This window comes from Anas acuta, chromosome Z (genome assembly GCF_963932015.1).
Source record: "Anas acuta chromosome Z, bAnaAcu1.1, whole genome shotgun sequence".
In the NCBI taxonomy this organism is placed as follows: domain Eukaryota; kingdom Metazoa; phylum Chordata; class Aves; order Anseriformes; family Anatidae; genus Anas; species Anas acuta.
The window spans coordinates 24,195,700-24,216,565 of record NC_089017.1 but is presented as its reverse complement, the minus strand read 5'-3'; the positions used below and the strand labels follow the sequence as shown (position 1 = coordinate 24,216,565).

Here is a 20,866-nt window from a genome sequence, read left to right as displayed (position 1 = left end):
TGTTAGGATGGAAGGATAGAGGCTCTTTAGGAAGGACAGGCAGGGAAGGTGAGAAGAGGGCATTGCCCTCTATGTCAGTGAGCAGTTGGAGTGCATGGAGCTCTACCTGGGGATGCATGAGGAGCTGACAGAGAGCTTATGGGTCAGGATTACAGGGAGGGCAGGGGCAGGGGACATTATAGTGGGAGTGCTTTATAGGCCACATGATCAGGAAGACCAAGCAGATGAGGCCCTCTATAGACAGAAACAAGCATCCTCACATTCACAAACCTTGGTTCTCATTGGGGATTTTAACTGCTCCAATATCTGTTGGAGGGACAGCACAGCAGTATGTAGGCAATCGTTCCTGGAATCCATTGATGACAGCTTCCTTCTTCAAATGTTAGAGGAGCCAACAAGGAGAGGTGCAGTGCTGGATCTTATTCTCACCAAGAAGGATGGTCTGGTGGGGAATGTAAAACTCAAGGGCTGCCTTGGCTGCAGTGATCCATGAAATGGTGCAGTTTTAAATTCAGAGGGCAGCAAGGAGGAAGCACGGCAAGCTTGTTATCATAGACTTTGATAGAGCAGACTTTGCCCTCTTTGGTGTTTTGCTTGTTAGAGTACCATGGGACAGAGCCCTGGAGGGAAGAGGAGCCCATGAAAGCTGGTTAATATTCAAGGATCACCTCCTCCAAACTTAGGAGCGATGCATCCCAACAAAGAGGAAGTCAGGCAGAAACACCAGGAGGCCTGGATGGATGAACAAGGAGTTCCAGACCAAACTTTAATAGAAAAAGAATGCCTGGAGAGAGTGGACACAAATACAGATAGTCTGAGAGGGATACAGAAATACTGTCCAAGCAGCCAGGTATCAGGTTAGGAAAGCCAAAGCCCTTTTATAAATAATTAGAACAGGGACATCAAGGGCAAGAAGAAGGAGTTTTATATATACCTCAGAGATAAAAGGAAGGTGAGGAAAACTGTGGGCCCTCTCCTGAAGGAAATGGGAAACCTGGTCACTCAGAATATGGAGAAGGCTGAGGTATTTGATGACTTTTTTGCTTGAGGCTTCATTCACAAGAACTCCAGACACAAAGCCCAGGTCACAGAAGGGAAAGGCAGGGACTGGAAGAATGATGAATCACCCAGTGTAGGAGAAAATCAGGTTTGTGACCATTTAAAGAAACTCCAGATGCACAAGACCATGGGACCTGTAGGATACATCTGTGGGACTTAAGGGAACTGGCAGATGTAGTTGCTAAGCCACTTTCTGTCTTATTTAAGAATTCATGGCAATCCAGTGAAGTTCCCACTGACTAGAAGAGGGGAAACATAACCTCCATTTTTAAAATGGGAAAAAAAAAGAAGACCTGGAAAACTACAGGCCAGTCAGCCTTACCTTTGTGCCTGGCAAGATCATGGAGCAGATACTCCTGGGAACTGTGCTAAGGCACATGGAAAATGAGGAGGTGATTGTTGACAGCCAACATGGCTTCACTAAGGGCCGGTCATCACTGACAAATCTAGTAGCTTACTATGATGTGGTTACGAAATTGGTGGATAGGGGAAGAGCTGCTGACATCATCTACCTGAACTTCTGCAAAGCATTTTACACTGTCCTGCATGATATCCTTGTCTCGAAACTGAAGAGGCGTGGATTTGATGGATGGAACACTGGGTAGGTAAGGAATTGGCAGGATGTCTGCATACAAAGTGTTTCAGCCAACAGCTCAAGATCCAGGTAGAGATCAGTAATGAGTGGTGTTCCTCATGGGTCAGTACTGGGACCAGAACTATTTAACATCTTTATCGGTGACATGGACTTGGAGATTGAGTGCACTCTCTTGTCAATGACAACGAACTGTGTGGTGCAGTTGACATGCTACAGGGAAGAGATGCCATCCAGAGGGACCTTGACGGGCTTAAGAAGTGGGCCTGTGCAATCCTCATGAGGTTCAACAGGGCCAAGAGCAAGGTTCTGCATCTGGGCCAGGGTAATCCCAAGCACAAATTACAGGCTGGGCAGAGAATGAATTGAAAGCAGCCCTTACGAGAAGCACCTGGGGGTGTTGGTTGATGAGAGGCTCGACATGAGCCGTGAATGCATGCGTTAAGACCAAAATGCCAACTGTTATCCTGGGTTGCATGAAAAGAAACGTGGTCAGCATGTGGAGGGAGGTGATTCTCCCCCACTATGTTTTCATGAGACCCCACCTGAAATGCTGTGTTTAGCTCTGGGGTCCCCAGCACAAGAAGAACATGGAAGTATTAGAATGAGTCCAGAGGAGGGCCATGAGGATGATCAAGTTGCTAGGGCACCTCTCCTGTGAAAACAGGCTGAGGGAGCCACGGTTGTTCAGCATAGAGAAAAGAAGGGGAGACCTTATAGTGGCCTTCCAATACATACAGGGGGCCTACAGGAAAGCTGGAGAGGGACACTTTATCCGGGAGTGTAGTGGTAGGACAAAGAGTAACGGCTTTAAACCAAAAAAGACAGATTTATATTAGATATAAGGAAGAAATTCTTTCCCCTGAGAGTGATGAGGCACTGGCACAGGTTGCTGAGAGAAGCTGTGGATGTCCCATTCCTAGAAGAGTTCAAGGCCAGGCTGGATGGGGCTTTGAGCAACCTGGTCTAGTTGTGTGTCCCTGCCCATGGCAGGGTTTGTTGGAACTAGATGATCTTTAAGGTCCCTTCCAACTCAAGCCATTCAATGTTTCTATGATTCGGAACCCTCTAAAGCAGATTTCCAGGAGACACCACTAACTCCCTAAGTAGCTCCTAAAATAAGTAGCTCTAAGTTTGCTTTCTTAAAATCCAGGATGGCAATTCTGCTGAACTTTTTTCTCACTACACCAAAACTTTTGAACTTCACTGTTCCATGATCATTGCTGCCAAGACAGTCACGTATTGTCACACCTCCTACAAGGCAGTGATATCATAACTTGGGAAGGGACCAAAGTTTCCAGTTTGTCCAATTTATTCCTCAGTGTCCATTTCTAAATGAGCATTTCAGATGTGCCTTTGAACCCTCCAGTGCATCCCTTGACTTGAGTCCAGTGATCCTAGTGATTGATCCTATTTTAAAAGCTTTCTCAATTGGTATAGCCAGGTTATGAGCCAAGAATCATTTCCCTCATTGAGAGAGTGGATATTGTCAGGCCCCAGCAAATCTTGTGTCTCAAAGACTCCTCTGTGATTATAAAATCCACAGTTCTGGTTAGGGCACCAGTCTTGGAGCCAGGCACTGATGACCTGGGCTCATCTGTTTCTTTTCATGTCTCTCATTACTGGGAGGATTGAGGAAAACATTGCCTGTGCTCCTGAGTACTTTTGTGATTTTCCAAGGGCCTTTAAATCTCTTGTGATTGACCTCAGACTTCTTGTTACAGCATCATTGATATCTACATGCAAGAGTTGGTGTGGGTAGTGTACTTGACCAAAAATGCAATATATTAATTATGGTAATAACGGTAACATAGACACAGTCTGTGAATTTTGAGGTGTTAACTTGGCACCATTGCTATAGTTTAAGAGCATGGCTTCAGTGAGTCTCCATTTGTTATGTCTTAGTTTCTGAAGTGTCCTGTTAGCCTCATTTAAACTTGGTAACACTGACTAAATTAAATTGTTCATTATTGCCTTCAGGGTACGTTTCTCCATTTGCTTGCAGTTTACTTTATACTTTAGGTAATGTGTAACCTATTGCTGCCTATAGTCAGCAAACAAAGCAATCCTTGTTTATATACAAAGCATTCTTTTATAAGACAATATAACTGAAATTGTCTTTAGGCTTAACTTTGTCATAACTAAAGGAACCTAGCACTTGATTTCTTTTTATTTTTTTTTCAATTTTAAATTATTATTATTTTTATTTTAATGGGAGTTTATTACATGAAACTCCCATTTAACTATTCTTTCTGATTGGCATGCCTACGGTCCCAGCAAAAACTGGCAATTCCCAAATATTTCAGTAATAAAATTATGAATGAGGAAAGAGAGGGATGTCTTTTTTTTGAAGATTAACGCAGAAAACTACAACGTAGTTAATGTTTGCTTTTACATGTTGTATTTTCCCCACCCACTGTCTTTCAACAAAACTGTGACATATATAAAAATAAAAACTATTTATGAGTTTGTGTCATAAGCATTGTTTGTCCTTTTAATCCACTGAATTGCTTAACCTTTAAGAATGAATTTCATTCTCTGCTTTGGTTTATGTATTGTTAATTCAAGAGTTGCCATTTGCTATAACAGGAGCAGGCTTCCTGGGTGTGCCAGTGTGATGACAACATGGTTCAGAGGCTAGAAACAGATTTCAAAATGACTCTTCAACAGCAAAGCACTCTGGAGCAGTGGGCTGCCTGGCTTGATAATGTAATGATGCAAGCACTGAAACCATATGAAGGAAGACCCAGCTTTCCTAAAGCAGCACGGCAATTTCTGTTAAAGTGGTCTTTCTACAGGTAGTATTTATTAGAAATCTAAAACATTTTAAGTATTCTCTTATTTGCTGAATTTTTCACTGTAGCGAAGTTGACAGATGTAACATCCTACTGACTCACTAAGTCTTGAAAAACTTATTAAAATATATATATATATATATCTTGTTCACATCAAATTCAGGGACACTTGTAACTTGGCAGGAACTTAAGTGATACTCTTATTCTTTTAAAGTCCATGTGAAAAAGAATGCAGGTAGAATTTTGTTATGAGTTAGAAAGATCATGTGAAATCTTTAGGTTGAATAACTATACAATTATTAGGTCACTATTTTTAATATTATTCATTGAAACACTGGTATTTGTGTTTATTAGGTAAGGAAGACAAAATATTTTTTTAATGTATGGAGAGCTCATTAAGACGAGCGTTCTGTGTTAGTTGCTTATTGAAACAGTGTGGTGGTTTTACCCAGCTGGGAAGCTGAGCTAACGCACAACTGCTCTCTCACTCACACACCTCAAAGGGAAATGGGAGAAAATACGATGAAAAGGGCTTAGGGGTTGAGATAAGGTCAGGGAGATCACTCAACAAGTATTGTCACAGGCAAAACATACATGTACTCAGTATAAGGAGATCAAGAAAATTTATTATCTATTACTAACAAGGTAGAGCACTGAGAAAAAGAAAAACAAAAAACATCTTCCCCCCATCCACCCTCTCCTACCTCCTCCCCCTGAGCAGCACAGGGGAATGTGGCCTGCGGTCAGCAGCTTTGTCTCTGCCACTCCTTTACAGTCACCGTCTGCCCCTGCTCTAGTATAGGTTCCCTCCCATGCCATTCTTCACAGCCTGATCCTGCATGGGTTTCCCACAGGCAGCAGCTCTCCAAGCACTGCTCCCACACGGCTCCGTCCCAAGGGGTCCATCCATCCCCCAGGAGCAAACTGCTCCAGCACGGGTCCCCCACAGGTGGGCGGCAGCTCCCCCCAGACCCCCTGCTCCTGCGTGGGCTCCTCTCCATGGGCTGCAGCTCTGGCCCAGGGCCTGCTCCTGCGGGGGCTCTCCATGGGCCGCAACCTCCTCCAGGCCACATCCACCTGCTCCACTGGGGGCTCCTCCACCCATGGGGGGGCTGCAGCATGGAGATCCGCTCCATGTGGGACCCATGGGCTGCAGGGGGACAGCCTGCTCCACCAGGGGCCTCTCCCTGCACAGGCCGCAGGGGAACTGCTGCTGCCTGCCTGCAGCACCTCCTGCCCTCCTGCTGCACTCACCTGGGGGCTACAGGGCTGCTTCTCACTCGTCACTCTCCCAGCTGCTGTTGTACAGCAGGTTTTTTTTTCCTTTCCTAAATCTGCACCTCCCAGAGGTGCAATCAAGATCGCTTATTGGATCGTCTCTGGCCAGCAGTGGGTCCCTTTTGAACTGGCTCGTAACTTACATGGGGCAGCTTCTGGATTCTTCTCACAGAGGCCACCCCTGCAGCCCTCCTGCTACAAAACCCTTGCTGTGTAAACTCACTACGAACAGTTACCAGAATAAACCTAGTAACCTAGTTCTTTGAAAATGACTGTCAGCTAGTTGCTGAGGATATCAATATCATATATATTTTTTTTTCATTTTTTTTCTTTCTGTTTTTGAACTTCAAAGTTTTAAAATCCTGACAATTAAAACCTTTGTACTGGGGCGGTGGGCTCAACATACATTATTTAAGTGTTAGCTTGTTTAAAGTGAAACAGTTTTCATACACTTTTGTTTCTTTTTTTGTGTGTGTGTTCTTAACAATTTTTTTCCTTCAGGTTAGATTTTATGCGTAGTCAAGTATTGGTAGTTACACATATATGAAAACAAAGAAAATGGAAACCAAAACAATCCAATTATTTCTTAATATAATGTGGTATCCAACAATACCTTCAGCAAAAGGAGAGAAGCAAATACTTTTTCCTGGACATTTCTTTCTGAAGACACCATAAATCAGACATTTGTGGATGATGTTGCTTTTAGGAATGTTGGTTTTGAGGTGAAATGTGTGTATGGATAACTTAAAATGACTATAACATATAACAGAAATGTATCTTTTTCTATTTTTGAATAGCTCAATGGTGATTCGAGATTTAACCTTGCGCAGTGCTGCTAGCTTTGGCTCTTTTCATCTGATCCGCTTGCTTTATGATGAATACATGTTTTACTTAGTAGAACATCGTGTTGCTCAGGCAACAGGAGAGACACCTATTGCAGTTATGGGAGAGGTAAGAACATGTAAGAGACTACACTGATGGATTTAGTGATGAATTTGAGTATGTATCTTTGCAAATTTTCTAAACATTTATGTGGAGCTGTAGAAAGTTCTGCAGTGTAAGAATAGATTGGGTTACTAGTACATCTACTAATTCGTTGATTTTCAGAGTTCTAAAATCACACTGAATTCTAACATCCAAATCTTTGCTAACAAGCTTACTCCTTTACAAACCTGCACGCAGATTCATGTGCCTAAGTTTGGGCACAGTTTGAGAAATGTTTTTCAACATAAAATATTTCTTCAGTTTTTGACAACTGAATGTGTGAAAAATAAAAAGCAAAACCAAACCCTGTTGCTTACATGGATCTGTTTACAAGTATTTACACACATTTTAAATTTCAACACAAAGGATAACACAAGTGAGCTGACTGCCCCCACTGACCTGAGAAGGGTGTCTAACTTGCAGAAATTTGGTCTGTATAGTACTGTTCACACTCATGTCACCAGTGCCAGCATGCTTAGAGGTCTGTGACACAGCTGATTTTCATATCTGTGTTTCAAAGATTATAAGCTTTAAAAAACACAAAAGTCTCAGTTGAGAACCAGTGTTTGAGAACCAGTGGCATCTGCAAGGCAAAGGTTATCTCATCCCTCTGTGCTCCAGTACTTCATCTATCTAACCTTTTGAGTGAGATGCTTGATTTTTCAAAATAAATTTATATTAAAAGTGCTGGAAAATTGATATATTTAAAAATATACTCAATGCTTAATGAGTATAGCTTTGTTACATTTTTAATGCTTAATGAGTGTAGCTTTGTTACATTTTTAAATTTGGGAGTCATTGTATGATAATGATGACTGATTACTTCCAAGATATTTTGTGTGTGGATGTAACATCAGGTGTCATTCTTCCTTCAAGATACGCTAATAGTATCACTCCATACTATAAACAGATATACTTTCAAGAGAAACTGGAGATTTGATAGGGAAGGTCTCCTCACAGACAATGACATAGGCAAAGCAGAGACGCTTAACACCTTCTTTGCCTCTGTCTTCAATGCCGATGATGGGCTTTGGGACCCAGGGTGCCCTGAGCTGGAGGACCGGGACGGTGGGGATGACAAACTCCCAACCGACCCTGAACATGTGCGGGATTTGCTACTCCACCTGGATCCCTACAAGTCCATGGGTCCGGATGGGATTCATCCCCGGGTGCTGAAAGAGCTGGCGGACGTCATCGCGGAACCTCTCTCAATTATTTTTCAACGATCCTGGGAATCTGGAGAGGTCCCGGTAGACTGGAAGCTGGCAAATGTTGTGCCGATTTTCAAGAAGGGTCAGAAAGAAGACCCTAGCAATTACAGGCCTGTCAGTCTCACGTCAGTGCCTGGTAAAATCATGGAGAAGATGGTTCTCGAACTTATTGAGGCGCACCTGGGGGACAAAGCAGTCATTGGTCCCAGCCAGCATGGGTTTGTGAAGGGTAGGTCCTGCCTAACTAACCTGATTTCCTTTTATGATAAGATCACCCGTATGGTGGACCAAGGGAAACCAGCTGATGTGATTTTTTTGGACTTCAGCAAGGCTTTTGACACGGTTTCCCATAGGATCCTACTGGACAAAATGTCCACCATACAGCTAAATAAAAACATCATACGATGGGTGAGCAATTGGCTAACGGGCAGGGCCCAAAGGGTTATGGTGAATGGGGCTGCGTCAGGCTGGCGGGCGGTCACCAGTGGGGTCCCTCAAGGCTCCATTTTAGGGCCGGTACTTTTCAATATTTTTATAAACGATCTGGATGTAGGAATAGAAGGTATTTTGAGCAAGTTTGCTGATGACACCAAACTTGGAGGAGTTGTGGACTCGAATGAGGGTGGAAAGGCCTTGCAGAGGGATCTGGATAGGTTGGAGAGCTGGGCGATCGCCAACCGCATGAAGTTCAATAAGAGCAAGTGCCGGGTCCTGCACCTGAGATGGGGAAACCCTGGCTGCACGTACAGACTGGGCGATGAGACGCTGGAGAGCAGCCTAGAAGAGAGAGATCTGGGGGTCGTGGTAGACAGCAAGTTGAATATGAGCCGGCAGTGTGCCCTGGCAGCCAGGAGGGCCAACCGTGTCCTGTGGTGCATCAAGCACGGCATCGCTAGTAGGTCAAGGGAGGTGATTGTCCCGCTCTACTCTGCGCTGGTGCGGCCTCACCTCGAGTACTGTGTGCAGTTCTGGGCACCACAGTATAAAAAGGACATGAAACTGTTGGAGAGTGTCCAGAGGAGGGCTATGAAGATGGTGAAAGGCCTGGAGGGGAAGACGTACGAGGAACGGCTGAGGGCACTGGGCCTGTTCAGCCTGGAGAAGGGGAGGCTGAGGGGAGACCTCATTGCAGTCTACAACTTCCTCGTAAGGGGGTGTCGAGAGGCAGGAGACCTTTTCTCCATTAACACCAGCGACAGGACCCGCGGGAACGGGGTTAAGCTGAGGCAGGGGAAGTTTAGGCTGGACATCAGGAAGGGGTTCTTCACAGAGAGAGTGGTTGCACACTGGAACAGGCTCCCCAGGGAAGTGGTCACTGCACCGAGCCTGTCTGAATTTAAGAAGAGATTGGACTGTGCACTTAGTCACATGGTCTGAACTTTTGGGTAGACCTGTGCGGTGTCAAGAGTTGGACTTGATGATCCTTAAGGGTCCCTTCCAACTCAGGATATTCTATGATTCTATGATTTCTTACTTTATTTGTCAAATAATTTCAAACCATATGGCATAAGGTTTCAGAAAAAATAAATTATAAAATTTCTGCTTAGTGACCCACCAATATTATATTTGCTTAATCTCTGCCTTATATTTGCAACAAGATACTACATAACTATATTGTTTATACATCCTTTTCTTCTTAATAGATATCATATATTTGTACATACATTTTTGGTGTAGTGTAGAGTCTTAAAAAAAAATTACGCAAATTGAAGATGGATATATTACTGGGAAATAAGTAACCTAGAACTTTTGGAGGTGAAACAGGCAAGACAGAAGTTGTGAATTCTCATTAAGTATATGCTTTTTACTGTTTTCCTATGATTGAAATAAAACAAGGAAGTCTAAGTCTAATCGAAAATGAATTGATGTGTAACGAATGTGGCTATAGTCAATACCATGTGTTCATATGCTAGCCTCAAACCAGTAGAGCATGGACCTGCTCCTTCACAGATGCTCTAAGTTTATATTTGCATAAGATGGTGTCTATTTTTTTTTACCATTTATTTTGCAGTTTGGTGATTTAAATGCTGTGTCCCCTGGAAATATGGATAAAGGTAAGCATTTTAATCTGTCCAGTAATTCTGTATAGAGTCTCGAGCAAAGTAGCTTCTTAGATTTTAAAAATACATATACATAAATACATATACATACTATGATTTTAAAATGCGTGTATATGTATTGTGGATAAAATAATATATGGATATTGCATCATATAATGACTACAATATTTTAGTTATGTTTCCTAATCAGAATTTATTTTAAAGATGTTTACTATTTACACAAGAAACATTCAAATTTTTAACCCAGCATTTAGTTGTTTCTGGTAGGACAGAGAAGGGGAACAGCCATGGGAAGAAAGCCAAGAGTATGCTCATGTATCTTTATTACTGCTAAGTGAAGATGTCAGGATTACATACAGTTGCTAAATAACTTGTCAGTGAAAAAGATAGGAAGAAAAGAGTTTTTTATAAGGTCTTCATGCCATATTTTGACATATATTTTTATACTGACTGGTTGTGTAATTTGATGTCAAGTCATAACCACATTTCACCTCAGTTTCCCTAACTATAAGTAAGAGTAACAACTCTTTTAAAAGTTTATCAAGTTTTATAGATGAGAGGTATTTTGCAATTATGAAGTTAATTAGAGTTTGATTTTGAGGTTGCTAATTGCTCTTTCTTGTTACTGTATGAATAGCATGTAACTGAAGTGATCAGAACTGGGGTAGTCTGTTAATCTATTTGAAATAATCATTAATGTTTTCCATTAAAATTTTAACTCTTCAGTTTATACTCTATGAGATTGCTAGTCTTCCCTGTATCTTTGTATTTCAAATACTATTTCCAAAACAAAAGTCCTTGTATTACTTTGTTTTTTCCTTTGTGCTACTTTTACGGTTGTTTGTTTGTGCAGATGAGGGCAGTGAAGTTGAAAGTGAAATAGATGAAGAGATGGATGAAAATGGAGAGCCACAAGCCAAGAGGGAGAAAACAGAGATAAACCAGGCATTTCAGGTGGGCTGCATGCAGCCTGTGCTTGAGAGTGGAGTACAGCAGAACCTCCTGAACCCAATTCATAACGAGCACATTGTTGCAACTACTCAGACTATCAGACAATGCAGTGCTACTGGAAATACATATACTGCAGTCTAATATGAAACTTTCCCCCCATCATTACATTAGCCCTTTGGGTTTAATATGAAAAAAAATAAAGAGAGAAAAAGTCTGAAGGTTGACTGTTGTCAAATTTTAACTGTGCTGAACATAATTTTATTGGAGTTATTAAATGGAATGGATGTATGTATTTTGCCAGATCTGTTTAAAAAAAAAAAAAAAGAAAGAAAAAAGAAAAAACAAGATTTTTTTGTAAACTGAATCATTTTACATTGGCCACTCAATATGAAGAGTTTTCTTAGAATCAAATGCAAGGAAGATTTTTGCAAAGCTTGATGTTAATGTTTTTGTCCTCTTATAATAATTTAAAATTTTTCATAGTTTTTTAAAAAAAATTAATGTTAATTATTAGTTATGACAATGATTTCATATACATAGGTTTCTAATTAGATGCACTTCTGTGAAATATCAAAAGAACTATTTTCTTTGATTTACACTGGAGGCATACTTATTTGACAGCAGATGTATCAAATTTGTTATAAAAGGTGCTTTTCCTTGGACAACTAAAAGACACTATTTTTAAAAAATTGTGAGCATTCAGGGGGAAATTTTGTAATAATGCTGGAGGATTGGGAAGATATTCTAGTTTCTTTCTGTAAGAAAGAAGCAAGTTTAAATAATGGAATTGTAACAGAATGTGATAATATGTACGTAATAAACGTACCTAATTATCTGACCATTATATTAACAATGCAAGGTTCCTTTAAAATCAACAGTTCCAGATATTATTTCCTTACCAGTTCCTCTGTTTTGAAGACTACTGATTCTTTATGTGGCACCACTGAACAGGTGCGTTTGGCTGTTGAGTGGTACTGTAGTTGTTAGAAGCTGAAGCTGAAAAACAAGTGACTTTATTATTATTGTTAATTTTTAAGTGTACATGCTACTTAAGCTGAACTGGACATACAGGAAAACATTCCATTTGGATGACTTTCTTCTATTCCAGGTCTTTTCATATTAGTGGTTCAATCTGCTGCTCTTAGAGAAGATGATTTATAGAGTGCAAGGAATGTAGCAACCTGCATCATTTTCCTTTCAAAAATATTTCCTTGTTGTTAAAGGGGAATTAAATTTTTACAAAAAAAATTAGATAAGGCAGTGTAACTGGCACACCTCACTTGTACTTATTCCCAATTGTGTAGAATTTGAATAGGTGGCTAGATGGACCATTGCCATTTAAGAATGTACATCAGGGATCATTGTACCTCGGCTATTACATGGTGCCTTAAACAGAACTGAAGCTAAGATTTAGTACTTTTTGTTATTCTTAATTCTTAAATTAATTCAACAAGGTGTGCCTGTCATTTTCAAATTCCCTAAGAAGTAAGGACAGGTTACATAGCCTTCAAAAGAAGAAAATGATTTTTTATTATTAAATGATTTTAATATCCCTCTTAGAATGACAATAAACCTATTTTTTCTCATTTCTAGCTGGATTTCACTTTATTACAAATAAAATTTGCTTGGGAATTTAGAAGGCAAAACTAGCTTTAATACCAACTTCAAATGTCAAAATAGATTGACCATAGTCCCAAGCATGATTATATATTTTTTAGACCCCTGTCTACTTTTAATTTTAAAAAGTAAAAATAAATAAATGAGCAGGTACATAATGCAGTGCATGTTTTCAATATGTATATTTTGTGGGGTATCAGCCTGATTTTACATTTTAATGGTTAAATCTCATAATGACAGTTTATATAGCCCATATTGATTGACATTAAACAATCAGATTTTTCTTCTTAAACATTTCATTATGCGGACACGTGAATTTGCTACACTAAAATAGGGAATTAAATAAGAAACAAAGCCAAAAACTAAAGGAGAGCACAAAAAGATCAACTTTATACAAAAGACTGTGTAAGAAAATTAGGATTTCATTTATTTTGGGTTATCTACTGTGTCTGTAAAATGACTTTAAAGTAATATATACCAAATGGGGGAATAACGTGAAATGAATAGTGTACTTATAGCAACAGGTTTGTTGCTATAAATTACATATGCTTCAAAGACAGCTACATGTGAACTGAAACGTCCTAACATTGTTGTACAAAATTCAATTTAAATTCCTTTACGGAATGGGGAGGTGAATCCATCCTGCTTATTCTGTGTAGGCATAATTCCTAGTTAATGTCAGTAGAAGGCTTTTGCCTCAGTAAAAAGTGAAAGTGAGGCTTATATTCATTACTTCTAAACTCATAAATGCACTGAATCTCGTTATATATTTTGTTCTCACATATATCACTCAGTGTGTCCTGATTTTTCCTTGGAAATCAGCACATCTGCACCCTTCACCAAAAATGCTAAAACTAAGCTGTGATAAATATTTACTCCCCTTCATTGTGCATTATAAGATGTTTACAATTAAAATAAAGTGACATAATTAAACTTTTTTTTCATTTTCAACTTTTTTTAATTCTGTAGTACTTCTTTAATTTTTTGTGTTGACAAACCTATAATGTTTTTCTATTATTGTCTTTTATTGGTTTAATATTGTATTTGTTGTTGCTGAGAAAAGAGAATGATTGTAATAGGTAAATCTAGATCGTTAAAACAGGTGGGACCTGAGTATCTTCAATTATTTAGCTCCCCACTCCCATCCAGTTGTTCACTGTTCACAAAGTGCAAAAACAACAACAACCAAACAGAAAACCAACCCACAAACAAAAAAATAAAAACTCTGAAAGACGAATACAAAGCTGGAATGCTGCAATGTATTTCATAGCTTCTATAACAATCAGTTAACAAAGCAAATTAGAGCTATGCCAGGTTTAGAAAACTGAATGGCATCTATATTCCTATTCTTATCAATTGATTAGTCTGTAGAGTTTTTAAACACTCTTTTCCCCCACCTTTTTACCATATTTTTAAAAGAACTGAGTTACTGTAAGCTAATTTGTATAGTTACAAGTTTGGGAGTCTTGTGTTTTGTTTTTACATTTACTGAAATTTGAATTGAACATACTTAGGCAAAATATTTTGCACACTCCTACTATCTTTAATAATTTTAGTAATGATTATATGACAGAGATATGAATACCTCAGTCCAGATCTTATAATGTGTATCATGCGGTTGCACTGGCACACCAGCTCTGAATGCTAGTGTTCTGGAGAAGTGTAGCATGTATCTACAGGATAGACATTATTAGATCTGATAACGATTTATGTGTTTTATCTGATCTTGACATAGAATTGAAAATAATTATTTACAGGCATTTTCTCCATTAGCACAAAAGGCACAGTGAACAGTGTGAGGGAATGGGTATTGTTGAACTACCTTTTCAAAGCACAGGGCCCAATTTTCAAAAGTTTTATATTTATGATAATTTTTGGTACATTTCCATCTTTCTCATGGTAAATCAGTTTTAAAGCTTTTCTTTTTTTATGTTTTCAAATTTTTTTTTTATGTGTGTGTTTTACTCATGTACTGTAGCATGCTATAAGCACCTTCTTTTAAAATAAAACTTCCATAAAAATTTGGAAAATAGATTTGAAATCATTTACTTGTAAAATGATGACTTACAGCATTACAGCCTTTAGTTCATAAATAAGAAAATAGATAATGTTCTGGTGTATGGTCATTCAGGAATGTATAGGTCTATATACAAATTTAATTTAAAGCGAGGTATTTTTAAATATCTAAAACACCTCTGTTTTTCACTTTTTTTCCCTAAGAGACATGATCTGATATCTTTGTCAGTATCACTCGTTGACATCTGCACTGTTTAGAAAAACTTATTAGAGATGCAATGAAATCCGATTTAATTCAGAATGGTTTTACAAAATAAAAGTAACTGTCATTAGCCATAAATTATCCACTTCCATAAAAGTGGAAGAAAAATATATTCATTAATAATGTAAGTATGTTTTGGTACTTATCTGCAACAGTAATTTCAGAGTTTAAAACATTCATTTGAGAGAGCAGCATGAATTTCTGAAAATTGGGCCCTTGTCTCTCTAACGGGACAACCTCTGTGTGTATGGTTTAAAACAAATCAGTAAATGGAATTGTACTATCTCTGCTAATTTGTTTGGTGATCTAAGACAAACAAATAAAAAAAAAAAAAACTGGAATAGGAGCATAAACACACAGTGCTTAGTTCTAGTATTAGAAAATTAATTTAATGTAATGCCTTGCATTAACCCTTTGAGCATTGTAAGTCACATGATGAGAATAAAGCTTTTTAGATAATTTAGTTAGGTCACTGAACATATACTTTGAAATACCTGATAGCATGGTAGATTTTTTTGTTTGTTTGTTTAATTTCTAAAGTAAATACTTGCATACTATATAGGAATGATTTTGTGGTAGGAGGTTCAATAGGTTTAGCCAAAATATTCACTGCCATTGATGTGTACTGTCTAATGGAAAACAGTTCTTCAGCTCCCTTGTTTTCATAATTGTAGAAATACATAAAGAAAATCAAATGTGTTTCTACAGACATGAAAATATCTGATTTAAGATGCCTTTAGAAGATGAAGGTTTAGAAAATATATTATATTTAGCCTATTTTGAAAATCTCCTTAGGTAGGTTAGTATTGGAATATTCTGGTACTGTACAAGAGAATCTTTAGGATTAAAAGAAAGATTAGTGAAGAAGAAAAATTTTACAGAATATTTGATATGTTTGCATTAAAATTTTCTGCAGTCTTTTTTGATAAGCAAGAACACAGTTATGTTCGTATTCCTTTTAACATTCAGCCATTGCAATAATAACTATTGGAAAGATGAAGGTATTCTTTTCAGCTTCATCTATAGTGGTACAATTTGGATGGCCCTTATTGAATGTCAGAATTCTAAAAGCAACCCAGAAACTGCACCAGCCTTTTGCCATGTTAAAATGCCCCTTAGTTCTTACAAATACTGCTCGAAAGAACAAGGGAACAAGTGTAGTAGCAAGTACAGATTCTTTGAAATTAAAGAGAGAAATGCCACCTTACTAAGTGAGAGTACTGTACATTTTCTACTGGTTTCTTGCAGTATCAGTCAGTCAGCAAACACTAAATGCAGCTGTACTTATTTAAGTCTAGCTGAGGGCAAAAACAAAGGTCTCCTTTTAAGTTATTTAATGCAATTACGTCAGTAGTATAATGCAAGTAAGCTGTAAACATTTTTAGTCAGTTAATGCAAATTCATGCAGAATTAATTATCATAAATGCAATACTCAAAGGGTTTTAATTTAACAACTTTTTTATTCATAATTTAATGTAAATGCTTCTGAGTTTGCATGCCTTGATCATTGCTGCTAGTGATTTTATGTGCCAGTAGACCTGAGTTTAATTTACCAGTTTAACTTGAGAAATAGTAAAAGCCACTTACAAAGTGACTGCCTAATGTTTGTTTGAAGTAAAATATGCCTTAGTTTGAAAATGATCATTTTAACTCGTTTTTTCTGATTTTTTTTCCTTTTCCTTTTGAAAAAATAAATTAACAATTTGGGATTGGAAGCCCTGAGTAGTTAAATATTTGCTAAGAAATGTTCTTATAGATTGCTCATTAAGGGTGAAATTTATTTTAGAAAAGAAGGCCCAGAACAAGACAATGAGCATCAAATGAGCCTCACATCTAAATCAGAAAAAAATATTTTTTTCTATATTCTTAAGCACTTTCTTGATTCAGGTGCAAATGTCTTACAAGAGTTTTCAGTTCTGGATGAATTTTACTCTGAAACAATAAATGTCCTTGTCACAGGAATTTTGGAGGGCCAACCTCACATGGATTGGTATTAACCAGGAACTTGTTTCAATTATTTTTGACTTGCTGATGTCAGTAAGAGCTTTTTCCACAAAGAGTACTAAAGGGTTCCCCAAATAAAGATTCCTTCAATACAATATTAATGTGATTGCTTTGCATTTAAACATTATATCCATCTTAAAGTAACCCAATTAAGCAATTTACAATGTCAGAAAAAATAACACTTTGTACCAAAGCAAGTTGCCCATCTCCATGCATCTTCACTGAAAATTTGGATTTACAGTTAGTAACCAATGAGGCTGTTAAACTTCGAGTGCCTTTCAAAAACTTGGAAAATTGTGCCTGAGGTGGTAAACTTTAATTAGGTTAATTCTAGAGCTACCAATCAGTAATTTTGTCATCACTCAGGGCTTTCTTACCTTCTAGGAAACTTCCATTCTTGCATTTATTTTATACTGTATTTTTTTTTAAAGTGCCATCATTTAAATTTTCACTTAGTAAGTGGCAGATTACATTATTCAGTCCCACAGCACAGAAACATCATAACACTAGGACATATTCAAACTTTTATTTTCCAGTTGACTGAATATATTATGTAAATGAGGTAAGCAACTTTTTGTAGATTGTATGTGTGAGATAATGTAATGTTCTTTTCCAGTTTTTGGACTACAGTTGAATATACTTTTTAATTATTTAAAAAAGACATCTTTACAGAATAACGTGATGGTTTTTTTGTATAATGTATTTGATTTTGTAAATACGTATTTCCTGATGTGATTTTTGTGAGAAATGCTAAATCTTTTAGTATATCATGTCCTCTCAAAACTGGCAGGAGCTAAATAATAGTTTGTGGGCAATTTGTATTGTGTACTGTACAATAACTGGGGAACTTTTATAATTATAAAAATATATATTAACTTTTAGTGTGTTGTTTAAAAAAATGACTGGAACATACTAAAGACAGTAGGATTTTTCTGAATATTTCAGACTTGAACTCAGGCTAGCTTTTTGTGTTTTTCAAAACAAAATTGTGTCTTGTCTTTTAAAATCAATAAATTTGTTTTCTTGTTACAAACATAACTGTATTGCTTCAGTTTTTATATAGCCAGCTATTTTGGATTGTAATACTGTAGATTTTGAGAGAGAAGATTATTTCTACTTATGAATTCTAAATAAAAGCGCAAACACTTACTTAGGAGCAACAAAAGTAAGTAAGAACATGTCTCAGACTGTCCATCTACCCAGTAAATACAGATAGTAAAATGCTTACTAATTTAAATATCATCAATACTTCCCCATTACAGATTTAGCTAGTTAACAGCTGTCAGTGAGGGGGCTTGCAGACTTCGGCCTTCAGGAATTATTGGGTGTTAATTTTCATTGCAACTAGAAACTACTTCTGAAGGATTTGTTGTAAGTATTCTACAATATACTGATGCACTGAATGTTTTTGGAGTTTCACAAAACAAATACAAAGGCCTAATCTTATCAGGTTATTTTTCTCGTGGGTCTCTAGTGTGTGTTGCAGCCATGGTTTCATATAAAATGCAGAATGTTATTTTAACTGGGGAGGACCTGCCAAGTAATAGGTGACAAAAAATCAAAATGGCTATTGGATACAAAATATAGAACAGGTATTTTTCCCAAAATTATGGTAAGGATAGGAAAGCTTTGTTATTCTCAGAAAGTTCAGCTGTAAGTTGAACTGTAGTTGAACTGTGTCTATCATTTCATTTCAAATAGTCCATAAGCTTAGTAGAGTACAGTACTGGTTCCTGCAATGCATCCTACCAAACAAGACTACAAATTTTCTGCTACAGTGACCAGCCACATATATCTGTGTTTACAGAATGCTCCTAATTGTTTTGTTAATGAACACGAAGTCTCCGTTGCCTAGCTGGTGTCTTGCTGACACTGAAAAGGTCTTGCTCCAGCACACATACAGGAGAAAACAATCCATAGAGGAATATCTCTCATGCCAACTAACAGTTGATAGAGCCAACAGGCTGTATCATTTGGTTCTTTTCCAGTGATGGCATTACCAGTAAGATCCTGCAGAATTCAACCTCTGCTGTTGCTGATGTTAATTAAAGTGTCTTAGTTAACTGAGGAAGGTTTTGTTCAGCATCCTGAAGTGCTACAGTCCAGCACTTAAAGCCTGAACCACAACAGAAATATAGGAGAAATTCAGACAGACCAGGTGCTGTGAGAGGACACTAGTGTAAGGGTTACAAATGAAGATTATTTTTATTATTATTACTTCTGTGAAGTAATTTTCTACATGATGTTAATGATACAAAATAAATACGATACATTCTATATCAGTTATTTAAGTGTATTTAATTTCTCTTATCTAAAGCACTGGTTTCTATTCTACAAAATGTCATATAGCCTGCAGCTATCCAATTTGTATCAGTTTATGTCCATATTAAGGTCTATGCCAAAAGCCACATGCAATTTAAAGTCAGTTATTGTTCCAAAAAGGCATCTAACCAAGGCAAGTTAGAATCCTTGATCCATTTTTGGCACGCTGACAGTACACCAGAGAGTGTTTTTATGCTTACTAGATTCTGCTGTTCTGAATTCATTCTAAATTTTGCTAAATCCTATTTTATATGTTCTTATCTAATACCTGTATTAACCTAATCAGTACATTTTTTCTATTAAAAATCTAAAACTACTTGTCCTCGACTACAATGTGCTGCTGAAGGCAGTTTATTCTAACCAATTTTATAAGCAGGACTGTTCTAAAAAGAATTTCTCTACATATTGATATTTTCCACTGGCATACTGCGTGAAAAATCTGCTGCTGCTTTCATTATCAGAGTTTAGGGCAGACATAGTAGGTCGGTGCTTATTTAGTAATTAGTAGTTAGTAAATCAGACATACTTTCAGAGATGCAGTTTGAAGTGGTATAAAAAAAAATGCTGCCTCAAGCTGTTCTCTTTTCGATTGGATATAACTCTTGCCTGCAGTGGAACCACACTAATGGACAGTGTCCTGACACAGCTCTGGTTTAACCACCTTTGTTCAAACTACTGCTAAAAGTGGTTTGTATTAATGTATTAATGTCTCTGCTGCTGTTGGTTAGAAAGTCCTGACAACCTGCTGAAAGCATGGAAGTGCTCATGTTCTTTATCTTCTTTAACGATGTAATGGCAGAAGGATATTTACAATCCTTGAGGTGTTAAAGCAGAGTTAAGTTAGCTACTGGGAGTACTGTTGTGAACAGAAATACCTGAAAACCATTTAATACGCACTTTAGAAGGACCATGAACTGGTTCATGAACTGGTTGTTTGCAGAAGCTAGAATCTGAGGTTATATTGTCTTTCACCAATACTGGAAGACTGTAGAAGCTGCTGAAGAAGCTGTGCTAACAATAAATTGATTGAAGTGATGGACACAAAGACTTAGGTATAAAGCAGCTTGTAGTACTCAAAGAATTTATGTGTGTTATGGTTTAACTTTGCAGGCAGCTAAGCACCATGCAATTCACATCCCCTACCCACAGTGGGATGGGGGAGAGAATTGTTGGGGTGAGGGGAGGAAGGGGGGTGAAGTACGAGCTTGTGGTTTGAGATGAATGCAGTTTAATAGGACAGAAAATGAAGAGAAATATTAATAATAGATACAAACTTACATATATGCATACAAAGCAAGTGATGCACAAAGCAATTGCTTACCACCCACTGACAGATGCCCAGCCCGTCCCTGAGCAGCAGCCCCCCCTCGGCCAGCCACCACATTTTTATTGTTCAGCATAATGTCATATGTTATGAGATATACCTATGGGACATTCCTTTGGCCAGTTTGAGTCAGCTGTCCTGGTTCTGTCCCCTCCCAGCTTCTTGTGCACCCCCAGCCTCCTCACTGCCAGGACAGCACGAGAAGCTGAAAAGTCCTTGGCTTTGTGTAAGCACTGCTCTGCAACAACTGCATGTAAGCAGCATTATTCTCATCCCAAATCCAAAACACAACACCGTATCAAATACTAGGAGGAAAATGAACTCTATCCTAGCTGAAACATGGACACTATCTACCCCTTACTGCATACCACTTATGTCATGCTCGGGTCCC

The 20,866-nt window shown here is 38.0% G+C and overlaps 1 protein-coding gene across 4 annotated transcripts in view; it reads left to right on the top strand.

Annotated features, from left to right (window-relative positions):
* The window catches only part of RFX3 (regulatory factor X3), a 132,441-nt gene extending 113,335 nt beyond the window's left edge, over positions 1-19,106 (top strand). For all 4 annotated transcript variants that reach the window (XM_068667950.1, XM_068667949.1, XM_068667948.1 and 1 more), the window contains 4 exons: positions 4,241-4,449; positions 6,522-6,675; positions 9,931-9,973; positions 10,833-19,106. In XM_068667950.1, the coding sequence (XP_068524051.1) occupies positions 4,241-4,449; positions 6,522-6,675; positions 9,931-9,973; positions 10,833-11,071 (645 nt within the window). In that variant the 3' untranslated portion in view covers positions 11,072-19,106. The remainder of the gene's footprint in view (positions 1-4,240; positions 4,450-6,521; positions 6,676-9,930; positions 9,974-10,832) is intronic.
* The last annotated feature ends 1,760 nt before the right edge of the window (positions 19,107-20,866 follow it).